At 40.8% G+C, this 16,710-nt stretch overlaps 3 protein-coding genes across 4 annotated transcripts in view; 2 read left to right on the top strand and 1 right to left on the bottom strand.

The window, feature by feature from the left end:
- Positions 1-3,208, bottom strand: part of LOC109514327 (Golgi apparatus protein 1-like) — a 34,451-nt gene extending 31,243 nt beyond the window's left edge. The window contains exon 1 of one of the 2 annotated variants that reach the window (XM_019867300.1): positions 2,845-3,208. In XM_019867300.1, coding sequence (XP_019722859.1) covers positions 2,845-3,162 — 318 coding nt within the window. In that variant the 5' untranslated portion in view covers positions 3,163-3,208. The remainder of the gene's footprint in view (positions 1-2,844) is intronic. The other variant, XM_019867301.1, reaches the window with a different exon arrangement.
- Positions 3,209-8,109: 4,901 nt separating this feature from the next.
- Positions 8,110-13,037, top strand: LOC109514273 (troponin I, fast skeletal muscle-like). The gene is made up of 6 exons (XM_019867208.1): positions 8,110-8,178; positions 8,260-8,296; positions 8,839-8,967; positions 11,394-11,483; positions 11,603-11,779; positions 11,929-13,037. Exons 1-6 carry the CDS (start codon positions 8,171-8,173, stop codon positions 12,013-12,015), a joined length of 528 nt encoding a protein of 175 aa, XP_019722767.1. The 5' UTR covers positions 8,110-8,170; the 3' UTR covers positions 12,016-13,037.
- An 866-nt stretch (positions 13,038-13,903) lies between these two features.
- Positions 13,904-16,710, top strand: part of aph1b (APH1B gamma secretase subunit) — an 8,484-nt gene continuing 5,677 nt past the window's right edge. Inside the window, exons 1-2 of the mRNA XM_019867510.1 lie at positions 13,904-14,175; positions 16,032-16,202. Of these exons, the coding sequence (XP_019723069.1) occupies positions 14,063-14,175; positions 16,032-16,202 (284 nt within the window). The 5' untranslated portion in view covers positions 13,904-14,062. The remainder of the gene's footprint in view (positions 14,176-16,031; positions 16,203-16,710) is intronic.

Below are 16,710 nucleotides of genomic sequence, written 5' to 3'. Positions count from 1 at the left end.
TGTGTGTGTGTGTGTGTGTGCGTGCGTGCGTGCGTGCGTGCGTGCGTGCGTGAGTGTGAGTGACTGTGCGTGTGTTGGAATGTCAGCATGGTGGTGAACAGCATGGTGCCGGGCTACCAGAGATACAAAAACACATGAGGTTAATCAACACACATGCATACTTTCAGCACATATGAACAAATGTGAGAACACTCATTGATATGCATTTTAGTATCTCATGCTACGTTAAAAAAATGATGTTGATTACTGTGTGTTGCAAATACAGTCCGTGAATTTCGGGACATTGACACAATTCTCCTCTTTTTGACTCGAAACCCCACCACTATGGATTTGAAATTAAACAAGGAAGTGATTGCCTTGACATTTATTGCTGATGAGACTGCTGACCCAAAGCAACATGATGACTTCTAAAATGTTTCAGGCAATATTATCTGCGCATATTCAGCTGCTGCAGAAAACCGGTGAACGGCACTTCACGGTACAGGTGGACAATGACCCCAAGCACACTGTAAAAGCAACCAAAGAGTTTTTAACGCAAAGGAGTGGAATGTGATGCAAAGTCCAAGTCAATCATATGACCTGAATCCGATTGAGCATTCATTTCACTTGCTGAAGATAAAACTGAAGGGGAAAAAAAAGTCCCACTCTGCGTTCCAGACTTCAGATTGGAATTGACTGCAAAGGATTTGCAAACGAGTACTAGAAAGTGAAAGAGTGATTTATAATCGTTGTTAATTTGTTCCATTACTTTTGGTCTCTGAAAAAGTGGAAGACATATATGCAAAGTGTTGTAATTCCTACACCGTTCACCTGATTTGGATGCAAAACCCCTCAAATTAAAGCTGAAAGTCTGCATGAGAAGCACATTTTGCCCATTTCATTTCAAATACATCACGGTGTTGTTTAGAGCCAAAAAGATGAGAATTGTATCGATGTCCCAATATTCATGGACCTGAATGAACAACAAGCGAATAGTAAACGGAAGCAAACTGTTTACTGTGTTTTAAAATAACACATGTACTTATTTTTGTCAAGGCTTTTTATTTATTTCTGGACCGTCTTTCCCCAGTTCTACGATAGTGGTACCATATTTAAATGATCACCAACGTATAAAGCACTTAAGAGTCTCTTGCCCCTACTTTGCACCGACAGCTGTAATGTGTAATGTACTCAATGTCAAACCACTACAGCAGTAGAGACACACATCTGTAGATGGAAAGCAGCAAGAGAATGTATGGCTGTCCAGAATGGATCCCCCAAATCTTAGCTACTGCTACTATAAAAAAATACAATAAAAATAAATATTTGACTTTAGAAAATTAAAAATGAGGATATGTCCTCATATCTGTGTCATTTCTAACAACACACAAGAAGCCTGTCAATCAATAAGTTGAGCACCTTCAATAGAAACAGTTCTTAATATTTAATTGAAATAGAATAAAACAACACAGGGAACTTGCTTTTTAAATGAGCTTTAAATGAACATTTTCACCATGCCTGGCTTGTAATGCTTCGTTAATGATTGGCTTAAGTGTCTGCTGAGCTCATTCTTATATGCTCACAGTGTGTTGTAAACAATGTTGCCACAGTCACCTTGAAAAAGTAACTGAGTTACTTTCGTAAAAGAGCTCACAAAAATTGCCACACATGCTTTTGGGCGAGTAAGTGTGTGATTACCACCCATTCTTTTAAAGAAAATTGACTGAGGATACATCTTTGTCAATGAATGTGTAAAAGAGATAGCAGTGAACTGACCTGTCACCAGTTCTCATCATGTTATCAACAAGCTACTGCCTCACTGAGAGAGCAACCATATATTGTAGAGATGTCACAAACATTATAGGGCAACTTGGCTTACTTTTTGTAATATCTACTTGGAGTTGATGAACAAGAGAAAATGTTGTAAAAGCATCCATCCATTTTCTATACTGCTTAATACTCATTAGGGTCATGGTGTGAGCATGATGTAATGATAGAAAAGACAACATGCAATTTCACTCATAACTTTGTTGGGTGTGCAAACCACTCAGTTACTGTGCCGCCGATGTAAAATCCATCCGTCCATCCATCCATTTTCTGATCCGCTTTATCCTCACAAGGGTCGGGTGCCGGAGCCTATCCCAGCCATCTTCGGGCAGTAGGCGAGGGACCCCCTGAACCGGTTGCCAGCCAATCGCAGGGCACACAGAGACGAACAACCATCCGCACTCACACACACACCCAGGGATAATTTTGAGTGTTCAATCAGCCTGTCACGCATGTTTTTGAAATGTGGGAGGAGACCGGAGTACCCGGAGAAAACTCACGCAGGCCCGGGGAGAACATGCAAACTCCACACAGGAAGGCCAGTGCAGGGATTGAACCCACGACCTCTGCAGTGTGAGGTCGACGCGCTAACCACTGGACCACCGGGCCGAAATCAGAAACACCAAATGAGAAAGAGAAAAAATACTGCACTGGAAAAAAAAATACCATGGTCAATTTCAAGTGGATTTCATGAGGTCCTGCATGAAAATTCACTTTCTTGGTGTGTGTATCATTGATTGACTTTTGCATCCCTAACCGGCTCCACAGTATGTGTTTTGAAAGCAGACTGTGGCGATAGGTAACAACCTCAAAATAGAGTATGCGATGGGCTTGAGTAAATGGATTTGCATGTCTTATTTATAGTGTATTTGAAGTATGAAGGCGTCTCTCCCTAAACAAACCAGTCCATCAGTCCACGAATACAGCTTCACCTCCACCTCAATGTCCAGCTGACATCCGTGGATCGAAAGCAGCGCGACCCCGGCGCCACAGCCAGCAGCATCATCATCAGGACACCAAACGGCGGCCGCTGCTTACCTCTCTGCGGTCCTGTAGACACTCCAGCACGGACAGGTTATTGGCCCAAGTGTGTTTGGGGCAGAGCCGGGTCAAGTCCTCTCTGCAGGCCTCCTCCTCGGACAGCTTCCAACCGGTCGCCCTTCGAGGCTTCGAGGCCCCCGCGGCGGCGGCAGGTCCATCCTTGGCTTGTGGTTCAGCGGCTCTGAGGACGACCGGGTTGTTTGGAGGCTCGGCAGGACCGCTGGCTGCCTTGAGGCCGAAGGCGGAGCCGAAGCCACAGAGACAAACGTATGATGACAGCAGTAGCAGCAGCGGAGAGCGACTGTACGTCGCCATCTTCGCACCACCGTTAAACTAGCCCTGTGAGAACCACAACATTGTACTACTTCCGTTCAGTTAGTTCACAATAAAAGTCAAGGTGTGAAGCTAAACACAACTGCCATTTCAACAACAAAGGCTTTACATTTTACGATAGAAAAAAAATAGACTAATTTGTCAGATTCACTTTTAGCTTTCACGTACATCACATAATAATCAGGAACTCTCGTGCAATCATCCATCCATTTTATGATCCGCTTATCCTAACAGGGGTCGCGGGGCGTGTTGGAGCCTATCCCAGCTTCTCTTCGGGACACCCTGAACTGGTTGCCAGCCAATCACAGAGCACACAGAGACATGCAACCATTCACGCGCACACTCACACCTAGGGACAATTTAGTGTTCTATTTTGGAATGTGGGAGGAAAACAGAATAGCCAGGGAAAACCCACGCAGGCAGGAGGAGAACATGCAAACTCCACACAGGAGGACGGGAGCCAGAATTGAACCTTGCACCTCTGCACTGTGATGCTTACATGCTGAACAGTCGACCATCGGGTTGCCCGTCATATGCAATAATCTCATCCAAAATTTAGTATGTAGGTGGGCCAGGGGTCATGAGTAGCCTGCGGGCCAGTTGTGACGATACAGCCGTGGAAGAAATGAAGAGACCACTCCTGCTCCTTCAGTTTAATGTTCATATGAAATGCCTATTACAACTAAAGGTACATTTGTTGGGACCAATATATCATTGAAAATAGAAACAGATGCTTATGATGCTCATGTCAGATTTTGTTGACTTTGAAAATGTCATCCTGGTTTAAATAGCATTGTATCTGACGCAAAATACTGTTGAACAAAAACAACCATCATTTCAGCAAGCATAATAAATAGACGAAAGGTTATCATCAACAGTTGCAATCCCCTCCCCCAGGATTGTCCAACCCCTGTCCTCGGTGGCCCCTGTCCAGAACATTCTAGATGTCTCTCTCCACCAACACACCTTATTCAAAAGATCAAGATTGTTATCAGGCTTCTCAGAGCTTCTTGAAGACCTTGTGATTTGAAAAGAAAAAAACAAAGCTTAGGCTACCATTACTTTTTCAAAAATATATAATTCGGTGTCAGTTCATTTTAACTGAAATTTTAACAAGAAAACGCACGTATTGGATGCAATTAAGCAAGTAGCGAGAGGCTCAAAAAAGAAACATCACAAGGGCTCATATAAAGCAATGTACTACAGTCATAAACAGCACAAAAGAAGTAAGCAGCAATTACAAATTGGGACCACTCGCTCCATAACAACATACTATAGTGACTATAGAACAATGCTGCCGTCATACCTACGTAATCTGCTCGTTTCTTCTCTTCAGAACACATACCTGTCAACTCATACGGTTTAGCCATAGTTCATACGGATTTTGTGGTGAATCTTACGTATATGGCCATATCGCACAAATCATACGGATTCTGAAAATTTCCGGGGTTTTTTTTTGTTTGTTTTTTTACCCCTAACAGGTAGTTCCGTTTGCTTTTGCCCAGAATGGTGCTAGTCTACTAGAATGCTTTAATTTCCGGTAACTTTCCAGTAAATCACGGTGTTCCTAGTTGAAAACAGCAGAGTATGCATTGCATACTTCGGTAGTGTACAAGCAAGTTCTACAAGGAAACAAATATATCATTCATATTTCGTGGGGTTTTTTTCTGCCGTTATTTTGACATGTAAAATGCTTTGGTATGTTATCAGGATTTTTTGCTCTTTATAAGGATTTTTTTGGTAGTTTATACAGGTTGGCGCTCCGAAAAGTTGACAGGTATGAGAACAGCTGATGGCTTTGCCCTTTTCCTGAATGTTTACGGAAAGTTTAACTTCCATTTTGCACAATTTCCCAGGCCCACCCATTTCGACCATGCATCTCTTCTCTAGAGGCTGGCTCCACAAGGGGGCACACGTTTCCCATACATGTATCCATGCATCCCTGACATGCTATTACAAAACACAAAACCATTTCATGTACCTTTTTTTGTTTTAAATTTTGGGGTGCATTGCCGCCAGTGTGCCAATGCTGCCATTTGTCCACACAGTGTAATGTACATGACAGAAACTGCCATTATGGTTTTTGGAAGTGAAAAATGTTTGCAATTGCTCAGCATTACTCGAAGTGAAGACAGTTTTCTTCAATTGAGGTGCGGATTTTAGCAAGAAGCATGAAACAGTCACAGATTATTTGCTTAAAAGGGAAGTCAACCTCACAATTTTCTTTCCAAGACTATAATATGCTCTATACAGCCCCACTAGTGTGATTAAAATTACGTGTTTAAGTATTTTAGGGAAAAATGGAATGGGAGATCAACAGCTGGATTAGTGCAGCATGTGTTGTGAGGAACACTCTATATCGGTCTGTCATGATGAAGAGGGAGCTGATATACTGGTCCAACTATGTTCCTGCCTGCCACCTATGGGCATGAGTTGTGAGTCATGACTGAAAGAACACGATCACGCATACAAGTGGCTAAAATAAGTTTCCGTTGCAGGGTGTACGTCCTCTCTTTTAGTGATAGCGTGAGAAGCTTGGTCATCTGGAATGGGCTCAGAGTAGAGATGTTGCTTCTCAGCATTGATAGGAGTCAGATGAGATGTTTTGGTGATTATCAATGCTGATAACAGCAGATGTGAAGTGATGTTCTAATAAATAAATCAATGAAAATAGTGCACTGTAGAGTACACACTGACCTTCAGCCACAACAGTATGACTGTTATGACAGGTTGCCACGATACAATGATATACAAAACAAGACCAGTTTGAAATTATCTTCTCATTTACAAAGTTATGCTTAGTTTTGATTGACACGATCAGAGGTATTACTGAACAATATGTCCTTGTGAGGATAAGCGGTTCAGATAATGGATGGATGGATGCATGAATGAATGTTCATCTTTCTGGTTCTAGTTTGCAGTGGTTCTGAATGATGTAAGGGTTTCAAAATATGTTCTTTTTATATAGTTTTGATGATTGGAACTTGTTTTTTCTTGAGTTTTCTGTAACAAGAACAAATAAGTATAGATAAAGATAATTCTCACTTTAAAATAAACTGAAGGTGTATTGTGTGAGCAAAATTGAATGCCTGTCTACCGAGCAGCTGATTGGGAACCCAGGGGCTCAATAAATCCTCCTAAATTTAGAGGTGACAGCTGCCAGGGCCTTTTTCTGGCTCTTCATCAGCCACACTAATCCGCCCCCCTCTCGGCGTTAGGTACAACTTGCATTTCAAAGATGCATCATGCTGTTGAGATCCTTCAGTAATTGAACAAATCCTCACTTCAGGCCCTGTGTAGACAACCTACACAGTAAAGAAATTAAATGCAACAGTAAAGCTTGCGGTTTGTGAATCTGCTTCACAGTCAAGATGTTCTCTCTAGCGTGGAATTTGAATGTTCTTCTGGTGGGTGTTATCTGGGTATGGTCGCTCTCTCCCATATTTCAAAAATATGCATGATAGGTTCATTGAAGGCTCTAAATTGCTTAAAGTGTGGGGTTTTTTTTTGTGCTCACTGACTGACTGATGACCAGCTCTGGGTGTTCCCCTGCCTTCAGGGTTTTAAAAAAAAACAACGCTCTGTTCCTCAAAGCAAGTCATTGCAGAATACACTGCTTTCCCTTTCACTGTCATCTCAACCTGATATTGAACTAGCATCTATTGCACATAAATCTGCAATTTCAACAACAGACGAGATAGACTCACGTGAATGATCCTTTAGCACACAGAACTGTTGTAATAGTGATTCGCCACATCGTTATCAGTGTAAAAGTACAGTTCTTAAAGTTATAATATTGCTTTATGTTTGATAGCTTTTATTTCTGTGTTGTGGCAATGCTTCTTGTGAATTCATGTTACAGTATATTGAGGTGTTTTCTTCTCTGGCCTTCTTTTGTGGAGTTTGCAGGCTCTCCCCATGGCATGCATATATGGGTACTGTATTCCCAAGGTAATCCAGCTTGCTCCTACATTCTTAAAACACACGTTAGGTCAACTGAAGACTATAAATTGACCACAGAGTGTGTATGCGAGTGTGAATGGTTGCTTGTATTCTTGTGCTTCTACTTAATTGGTTAGTTGAGTAGAACCACTTGGAGCAAAAGCCAAACTGTAGCAGGGTTTTTACTTTCTGGACTTGGATTGTCCACGTCTGAACATAAAAAAATGTGGTCAAACTAATTTGGCATGGCCAATTCTTGGAGCAGAAATCAAATGACCATTTTAAAAGAGCCGGTGCTCACAAGTGCTTGCAACCAAGGGCGCTTTCAAATGCTATTGCAATCATTCTCAAGAAGCATTGTTACCACAGAGAAAACCAAAAACACATTTTCTGAAAATAGGCTTTATCTTTATATAGACAACATTTTACCAATCGTCTCTTTAAAAATGGTCTTCCTTTCCATGCTTTCTCCCAAATTTTGTCATTAGTGTTGGCTGTCAAAAAAGTCTGAAGAAAAAACATAGCAACATAAGATTATAAAACTATATTTTCATATGGGGGGTGGGGGGTGGACGGACCTTTCTTGACGTAAGCCCCATTCATCCCAGCAGGATGCATCTCCAACATCAATCTATTGATTTGTTTAGACATATTACAGCATACTGTAAGAGACATTTGACTGTTAAAAATACTAAACATTTTTTAGTTGAGGTGAGGCACTGTCGTAATGTCTAACTGTTAGCTTCCAGAAGAGAATTCCTGGAACATTTGTTGCTCAGCTGCCGCTGTCACCTCTTACATCCCACATTCTACCCACAGCTTCCAAAGACAACTGGTTGCATGCGCACAAACACGCCACATACACACACACACACACACACACACACACACACACACACACGCGCACGCGCGCGCGCACACGCACACACACACACACACACACACACACACACACACACACACACACACACACACTATAAGAGAGGAGCATTTACATTCATCTCACTTCTTCCCCGCAGGCCTCAGAGGAATCGGTTGCGGTGTCAAAATGGCAGAGTAAGTCCTCATCTCAACTTTCTCAGATCTAATTTGTTAATCCACAAAACTCACAGAAATCTCCCATATTTCTCTATGAAGGAAAAAGATGACACTAAGCCGGAGGAATTACCTCAAGGTAAAGTACGATGGTGTACATGACTAACTGTGATTTTTCTGGAGAGCTGTATTATGTCATTTGTTTATCGACATTGATGATTTGATCACATAAACCGTACAAATGGACATTGAGAGAGCGCTGAAAATTTGCTGCTGAATAAAATGTGAGTTTTCTGGACTCAGCCTGTTGAAAATCACACAACTAAATTCAGACTTCAGATTTCTAGGACCAATCAGGATTTTTGTGCTTCATGAGCCTGTTCGCCACCCATTCAGAAGTGAAGATTAGGATATGTTATTCCCTAATCGTACCTTACTATTTAGAATGACTTGCAATTTGGTGCTGACAAGGACAACATGAAAAAATATATCAGCTATGTTTGTTCACAACAGTCTCAATTATTCAAAATTAGCATTCAGAATACTGCACTTAATTGGTTTTGTAATTTCAAACCCCAATAAGGCATTGTACATATATTTATTTAAATCTATTTGATACAAATGCAAAAATCAAATAAAAATCTCTGTGGTGCTGAACTTTCCGCTCCTCCTTCTCCTCAGAGTTTGCTGTTACAGATTGGTCAGACAATGCTCGATGAGGCGGCTGAACAGGCCCAGGAGGAGAAGACCAGATACATGGAGGAGAACTGCCCTGCTCTCGCTCTTCCTGACTGCATGCATGAGTTGCAGGTAAACATCACATTACATTCATCAGCTGTCAAACACACAAAATGAACTCTGACCGAGATAATGTAAACCAAACCACCTCCTGAGGTTCATTTTACCGCTTCTTGGGGTTCATTTTACACAATGAGACCATGAAGTAGTCCATGTTTCAATTCCTTGGATTATATTGCCATTGAGCCGACTTGACTTGGATGAGAAACATCATATGAGCTCACAAAGTCAATGCATTCATTTTCTCTTGGTTAAATTTTTGGTCCAAGCTCAGTTCACTTTAAATGAACAATATGTGCAAATGACTTAAAAGAGGCCTTTGATCCTCATGATGATCAGCGGTTCGGATGATGGATGTAGTTAAAACAGCAAAATAACAATTAATTAAAGTTTTGAGCTTGATTTCACTGATCAGTACAGTATTTGCAACATGATCATTTTCAATGAATTTATAAAAGGCAAGACACCTTATGAGGGGGAGAAAATCAATGGTCTTTCTGTCAGTTTTGACCACAAGAATCTGGATTTATGATCACTAACACATATTGTCTTTTCATCTTGCCTTATAAATTTCAGCATTGAGCAAGTACTATTTTTCTACCTGTACCTGTACTTCATTTATCAGATGAATATTTCAGTCGATGGAATCACACAATAGGCTCCAGCACACCTGCGACCCTTGTGAGAATAAGCGGCTCGGATAATGGATAGATGGGTGGAGTCATGTCGGGCTAGCAATGAGCTATAGTGTAATTGTCTCAACTATGACCAAATATCAGTTTAATAATTAGATTCAATCATTCACAAAATGTAGAAATGGCCTTCATTCACAGAGAGAGCAAATCTTATCAGCAATAATATGCAGCAAATCACAAGCACAAAATGCAACGCAGTGGCCATGTCTGGCCCTGTAAACTAAGGTTCTGAGGTTCGAGGTTGAAATCTCACCGTCTGCTGTGGAGTTAGCATGTTCTCTCCATGCTTGTGCTGGTTTTTATCAAGTATTCGTGTTTCATCCCACATTCTAAAAACATGTATGTTGTATTCTTTGGACACTAAATTGTCCATAGGCGGGCGCCAATCACTCTGACAGCTCTCCTTGCCATGCTTGCATCTGTGTGATTTGGTTCTCCAAGTACTGTGCAACACAAATATACAGCAGAGAGTGATTTGAATTCCCCCATGAGGGATTACACTGGTGGTGGCCCGGTGGGCCAGTGGTTAGTGCGTCGACCTTACAGTGCAGAGGTCGTGGGTTCAATCCCAGCTCCGGCCTTCTTGTGTGGAGTTTGCATGTTCTCCCTGTGCCTACGTGGGTTTTCTCTGGGTACTCCGGTTTCCTCCCACATTCCCAAAACATGCATGGCAGGCTGATTGAACACTCTAAATTGTCCCAAGGTGTGAGTGTGAGCGCGGATGGTTGTTCGTCTCTGTGTGCCCTGCGATTGGCTGGAAACTGGTTCAGGGTGTCCCCTGCCTACTGCCCGAAGACAGCTGGGATAGGTTCCAGCACCCCCCACGACTTTGTGAGAATAAAGCGGATCAGAAAATGGATGGATTATACTGAGTAAAAAAAGAAAAATGAGTGGTGTTGAATTGTTGTTTGTCAATATCAGGGGTGTCCAACACTGGCTCTTGAAGACCCCCTATTCAGTGTATTTTCGATGTTTCCCTTCTCCACCTGATTCAAATGGTCAGGATCATTGGCAGGCTTCTCAGAGCTCGGTGCCCTCAAGGACCGCAGTTGGACACCCCTGGTCTAAATGATGGCTGCGTCCAAATGCACAGGCTGCGTCATCCGAAGGCTGCATTGTTGCCTACATTTTTGGGCCACATGACTTGACCACGTATGGTTTCCAAATTACAAAAAGACAATTCGCAGGTTGGGTCCTTCGACACCTTGAAAGGCTCCTCCTCATATAGCCTCTGTGGATCGCATAAACCGTGGTGAATTTGGGCATCATGTAGCCGAAAATGCGGCCTTCGCAGGACCCAGCCTCATGTGCCCTGCAATTAGCTGGTCACCATTACAGGGTGTACGCACTCGATTCTCTCCCAACATCAGATGGGAAAAACTACAGCTCACCTGTCACCCTAATAATGAATGCAGGATTAGAATATGGATGGATGGACAAACGAGGAACAGCAGCACAGCAATAATTACATCTAAGTTTTCAGATTTTTAAATGTTAATTGTCATGACATTCAAAAATTTGATGAAATACATGAATTGTTTGAACGTCACGATAAAGAAATGTAGTCTCTTGTTAGGGGTCTGTGAAAATTTGTTTCACATGTAAAAGGTTGAGGAGCCACTGGTGTGATTAAACGTCTGGCTCTTATCAAGGGGCAGCACAAAAATACTGTATTCTCAGCAAATAGATGCAACTTTCACCATACTTTTCAAATTCATCATTGTCTGTATTACGCATTGCCAGGAGCTCTGTCGGCAACTTCACAAGCAGATTGATCTGGTAGATGACGAAAGGTACGACATGGAAATGAAAGTGAAGAAGTCTGACCAGGAGGTAAATATGCATCTTTTAGTACCACATCAATAATGATAAAGAAAATGTTGCAGTTATGTCTTATTTTTTTGCCATATAAAAGCAATATTGTTGTTTTGATAACAACCCTGCCCTATCAGATCAACGACCTGAAGTTAAAGGTTCAGGATCTCAATGGAAAGTTTAAGAAGCCGACCCTGAAGAAGGTTCGGATGTCAGCTGATGCCATGTTAGCTGCCCTGCTGGGGTCAAAACACAAAGTGTCCATGGACCTGAGGGGCAACCTAAAGCAGGTCAAGAAGGAGATGAAGGACGAGGTTGGTAAATCACACACAAGGAGCTGATAACATTGTTTTAGCAAAGTTGACATTTTTCCCGGATTTAATTCTTCTAGTTCACTGAAACTGTAGTATTTTAGAACACATAGGCCCAAGCATAACTAATTGATTGCTTATGTCTCACTCAGGAGAAACAGACCGGGGACTGGAGAAAGAAAATTGAGGACAAAGCCGGGATGGATGGCAGGAAGAAAATGTTTGAGACAGAGGCCTAAACTCCTGGGAATTCTTCTGATGTTGAGCGTCATCATTTCAGTGTTTTATATCAAAACATATTGTTAACAATGTTATGTAAAGTACACAAAATAATATATCAGGAAAATGATCATCTAAGACAGACAAAAACACAGATTGAGACTAGTTGGTGAAACGGGAGGTGGAAGGATCCCCGATCAATACTTCCTGTTTTATAATAACTGTTACAAGGCAAGGCAAGTTTATTTGTATAGCACAGTTCATGTGTAAGAAAATTCAAACTGTTTTACATTAAACATTAAAAGCATTACAAAAAGAGAAAAAAATATGAACACATTGCAAAAATCATCTTATAAAATTCGATTAAAATGATTCCAACAGGTGCTTTGAACTGGTTGTTAACTTTCAGTTCTGACTCAATAATTACACTAAGAGTTTTGAATTGATTTGTAGCTTTCAATGACACAGCATTAACGCGAGCACTGATCTCAGACCTTTCAGTTTTGGGGCCAAAAACAATCAATTCTGTCTTTGCTGGATTGAGCTGGGTAAAATTCTGGTCCATGCACCAAATGATTTGATGAATACATTTCATGAATGCAAGAGACCACAGTCATGTGATGATGCTGAAATGTAAAGTTGCGTGTCATAATCAGATCCATAATCTGACCACGGGACAGCATGTAGATATTCAATAGAAATGGTCCAAGAATGGACCCTTATGGAACCCTACATGTGAGCTTTGTTTGCTCTGACTCATGACTACCAACTGAGGCAAAGGAATCCCAATCGTGCAAGTAAGATTTGAACCAACCACAGTGCCAGTAAATCCGACCCACTGTTCTAATCTGTTGAGCAGTATATTAAATGCAGCACTGAGATCTAGCAATACCAAGACAGTGGTTTTAAAGTCATCAATATTCAGAAGTCGTATTTATTACTTAAATAAGTGTGGTCTCAGTGCTGAGTTGTGGTCAAAATCCAAACTGAAATGCATTTAAGAGATTATTTTGCATCATAAAACTGTGAATGTGTTGAAAAAGAACCGTTTCAATGTTTTTTTTCCCCAAACCTGAAGATGTGTAACGAGCCTGCCGTTACTTACTGTTGAATAATTCAGGTTGGGCTTTTATTTCTGTACTTTTTGCAGCCTGGGGAAACTTCCCGGATTGAATAGAATTATTCACGATGAGTACTGTAATACTTTTGGAGCTATGCAATCAAAAACATTTTTGAAAAATTGTGAAGGAATCATATCAAGACAGAATATTGTGAATGTTAATTTCAAAACTATTTGTAGTCTAGAAAGTTAACACGTTCAAGACTAACTAACTGCAGAACAACATGGCACAAGTAACATTGTCATTTTTTTCCTGAGAGGGAGCCTTTTACTTTTTGCCCTATGCTTTAATTTATCCGTGAAAAAGGCTGCAAAGTCATTGTATGACTTGCACAGCAGTTCAGAAGGGACTGGTGCTGCCAGTCTGTCAACAACAACAAACAATGTACGGACATTATTGCTGTTTCTATTGATAACCTCTGAGAAGAATAATTGTCTTGCATTTTTTAATTCCTGGTTGTAGATGTGAAGACTGTCTTTGGACATATCATAAAGAACCTGGAGTTTGGTTTTGCGCCTCCAGGCTCTGCTTTTCTACATATCAGGAGAGAGAAGAGAAGAAAGAGAGGAGATGAGACGAGGGGAGGCAAGGGGCGAGAAGAGAGGAGAGGAGAGGGGAGGGGATGAGAAGAGAGAAATATTGAGCCTGGTCAAAAACAAAATTAAAAACAATAAATTCAAACCTTTGACGGAGGCAAATAATGTAAATATTTAGAAAACAATACTCCTTGTTTGAAATTTGTCAATAAAGTTTTTGCGAGGTGACGTCTCTCCCCCACGCCCCATTGGTCATGTGACATCACGAGAGACGCCTAAAACTGGCGGAAGTAGAGCGAATTTGCTGCTGTTAGTCCTTTTTAAAAAGTGTCCGAAATATCGTGTAGAAGTCAGTATAACGCGCTTTTGGGTGGCTTGTCTTTCTGCACAATCACCAAAAATCACCGAAAATGACGGCGGCGGTGTTTTTTGGTTGTACCTTCATTGCCTTCGGCCCTGCAATCGCTCTGTTCCTGTTTACCATCGCCCGGGAGCCTCTGAGGGTCATCTTTCTCATAGCAGGGTGAGTCGCTTTGCTTCCCCGTGGGAGCTCTAGGCTTTTATTGTGAGGACGACAACGCTGATTTGGTCGTGTTCAGATCGATAAACGCGAGTCGTTGTGAGGCTAGCCTGTTAGCTGACCTCGCTATATTTATTAGCCTCCTTTGTCGATTCACACACACCTTCCATCCTATTACCCCGTGTTCACGTATCTCTTGACTAGACAGTCAACATCATCGTGTGAATCATTACAATTAAAAATGGCGTATTTACTCTTGTCTGAAAAAAATGTCGTTGCTCTCGGATAAGAGTACATTAATTCGATTAATTTATCTTCCCACAGTGTTAATTGGGAACTTGTGGGAGGTAAACCTGACGTCAGTGTTCATTCAGCAGTACAGTATACATAAAGATGCGAACGAGAGAGTTCGACCTGTGTGTTGGGACTTGGACATTTTTTTTTTTTTTGCAATATTCAATTATATTTAAAATGGTTTCATCAAATGCACCACAATTTAACTGAAAAAACTAACAAAAAAAGAGAACTCATTCGTCACATTTTATCAAGCCAGTCTAGATACCCACATTTGAAGTTCATTTTCATAATTCATATACTTTATTTAAATGTTTCATCAGTTATGTGTAACAGGGTATAATAAGTAAACTCCAATACACTGTTTATACTACGAAGTCATACTTGAATTTATTCATTTGCACCGTTTTTATTTTAAAAATATACATTTTATACATTTTGCTTAGTTCAAAAGGAACTTGAATAAGTATAGTGTTTCAAAGAATTCATAATATTGTACTTTGGTATCATGATGATCTCGTGTTTACCGTCTCTATGCGGTACAATTGCATTTTTGGTTATGACTCTACAAACTTCATAAAAATTAAGACATTGCATTTATGCAGATTAATAGTAATACTCAATGACAAAAGTATTAAAATACTGACATTCCAACAATGGACACGCACAGCACAGAATTTTTCGGGTTGCTTTATGGCGGCGGTCCCCAAACAGTGCCACTGACTGTGTGAAGACATAGTTTGCAGGACCGGCAAAGAAACAGATTTGAAAAAATATATTTTAACATTAGCACCGCTTTAACATGACTAGTCGTACGCCCAATTCCGAGTGAAGTGTTTCCATATCAAGAATCTTGACGCCACTTTTTTTTTTTTTTTAGTTTGTGACATCACAACATCCTGTTTATGTTGGCGTTATTTCAGTGATTTAAAAAAAATAGTTTTTTTTCGCCAAACAAGAAATATTTTATAAAAATAATCAATCAGTCAATCAATCAATAACGCTCACAGTTGATGGATGAGAAATTTACTCGCACTGTCTCATATTTTAGGGGCAAAATGTGACCATGTAGGGGCAGAGTGGAGCCCTGTAGTATTGGTCAACAATTCTGCTTCACAGACATTCAAGCCATTTATACCAAATTTATCAGTTGTCTTAATCTGCAAGCAGCGCAAAGTTACCTCATTGACCAACTTGCAAACAAAATGTAGCATGGTACATTCCAAAAACATGCATGTTAGGTTAATCGTTAAAAGGTGCTCTACAAATGACTAGCAATCTGACCAGTACAGGGCATATCTTGCCGCTCGCCCAATGTCAGCTTGGGTAGTCGGCTCCAGCTCTACTGCAACCTTAATTAGGGTGAGCTAGTTCAATGTTTCTCTGAACTAATCTTGATTAGTTTAGAATGTGTGCATTCACTTTCAAAGCTGTTTTTTCTTTCTGCAAATGTCAAATGAAATTGTTCAGGAACATTTTAAAATACACATAATGATCGCTAGTAAGTACAATCATATTTTTGCATTCTTTCTTATAACTTGTTGTGTGGGTTACTTTTCTTCCAGAGCGTTTTTCTGGCTTGTGTCTCTCCTGCTGTCCTCTCTGGTTTGGTTCATCTCCGTTCAGATAAGTAATAAGGACAGTGCAGTTCAGCAGAAAGGCCTCCTCATCTTTGGCGTGGTGCTATCTGTGCTCCTGCAAGAGACCTTCCGTTTCGCTTACTACAAGCTGCTGAAGTAAGCTATGTCCCACCCACCCGATTGTTAGGATGCTTTTACACAATACTGCTGCAAATAATGGAAACTCTACAAATGATTAATTCCCTGTGAAGTTGGATAGGCTGGAATTCATGAATCTTTCTGGAAATTTTCTCAAAAATCACATAACTTCAGAGGTCAAATGGCCAGACTTTAGCATAATTTCCATTATTCCACATTTGTTTAGATTTTTCTTTGACTTCTCTCTCTCTCTCTCTCTCTCTCTTTCTCTCTCTCTCTCTCTCTCTCTCTCTCTCTCTCTCTGTCTCTCTCTTCCCCCCCCTCCCTCCCTCCCTCCATCCATCGAGCTAGCGATCTTTTTTCACTGGTACGACTTACACCCCGGAGTGTCAGGGATAAGATAAGATAAGAAAAGATAAGATAAGATAAGAAAACCTTTATTAGTCTCGCAATGGAGAAATTCCCAATACACAGCAGCAAAGTTATGAAAGGAAGAAGTAGAACAACAAAATATAGGAGCTGCTGG

Source organism: Hippocampus comes, unplaced genomic scaffold (genome assembly GCF_001891065.2).
Source record: "Hippocampus comes isolate QL1 unplaced genomic scaffold, H_comes_QL1_v1.1 scaffold2, whole genome shotgun sequence".
NCBI classification, from domain to species: Eukaryota; Metazoa; Chordata; class Actinopteri; order Syngnathiformes; family Syngnathidae; genus Hippocampus; species Hippocampus comes.
The sequence above is the reverse complement of the archived record's forward strand: the minus strand, read 5'-3'. Positions and strand labels throughout refer to the sequence as shown.

Excerpts from the sequence above, each read along its gene's own strand:
- LOC109514273 (XM_019867208.1), top strand. Across the intron at positions 8,297-8,838 it reads GCCGGAGGAATTACCTCAAG|AGTTTGCTGTTACAGATTGG; the intron begins GTAAAGTACGAT and ends CCTTCTCCTCAG. Across the intron at positions 11,780-11,928 it reads AGAAGGAGATGAAGGACGAG|GAGAAACAGACCGGGGACTG; the intron begins GTTGGTAAATCA and ends TGTCTCACTCAG.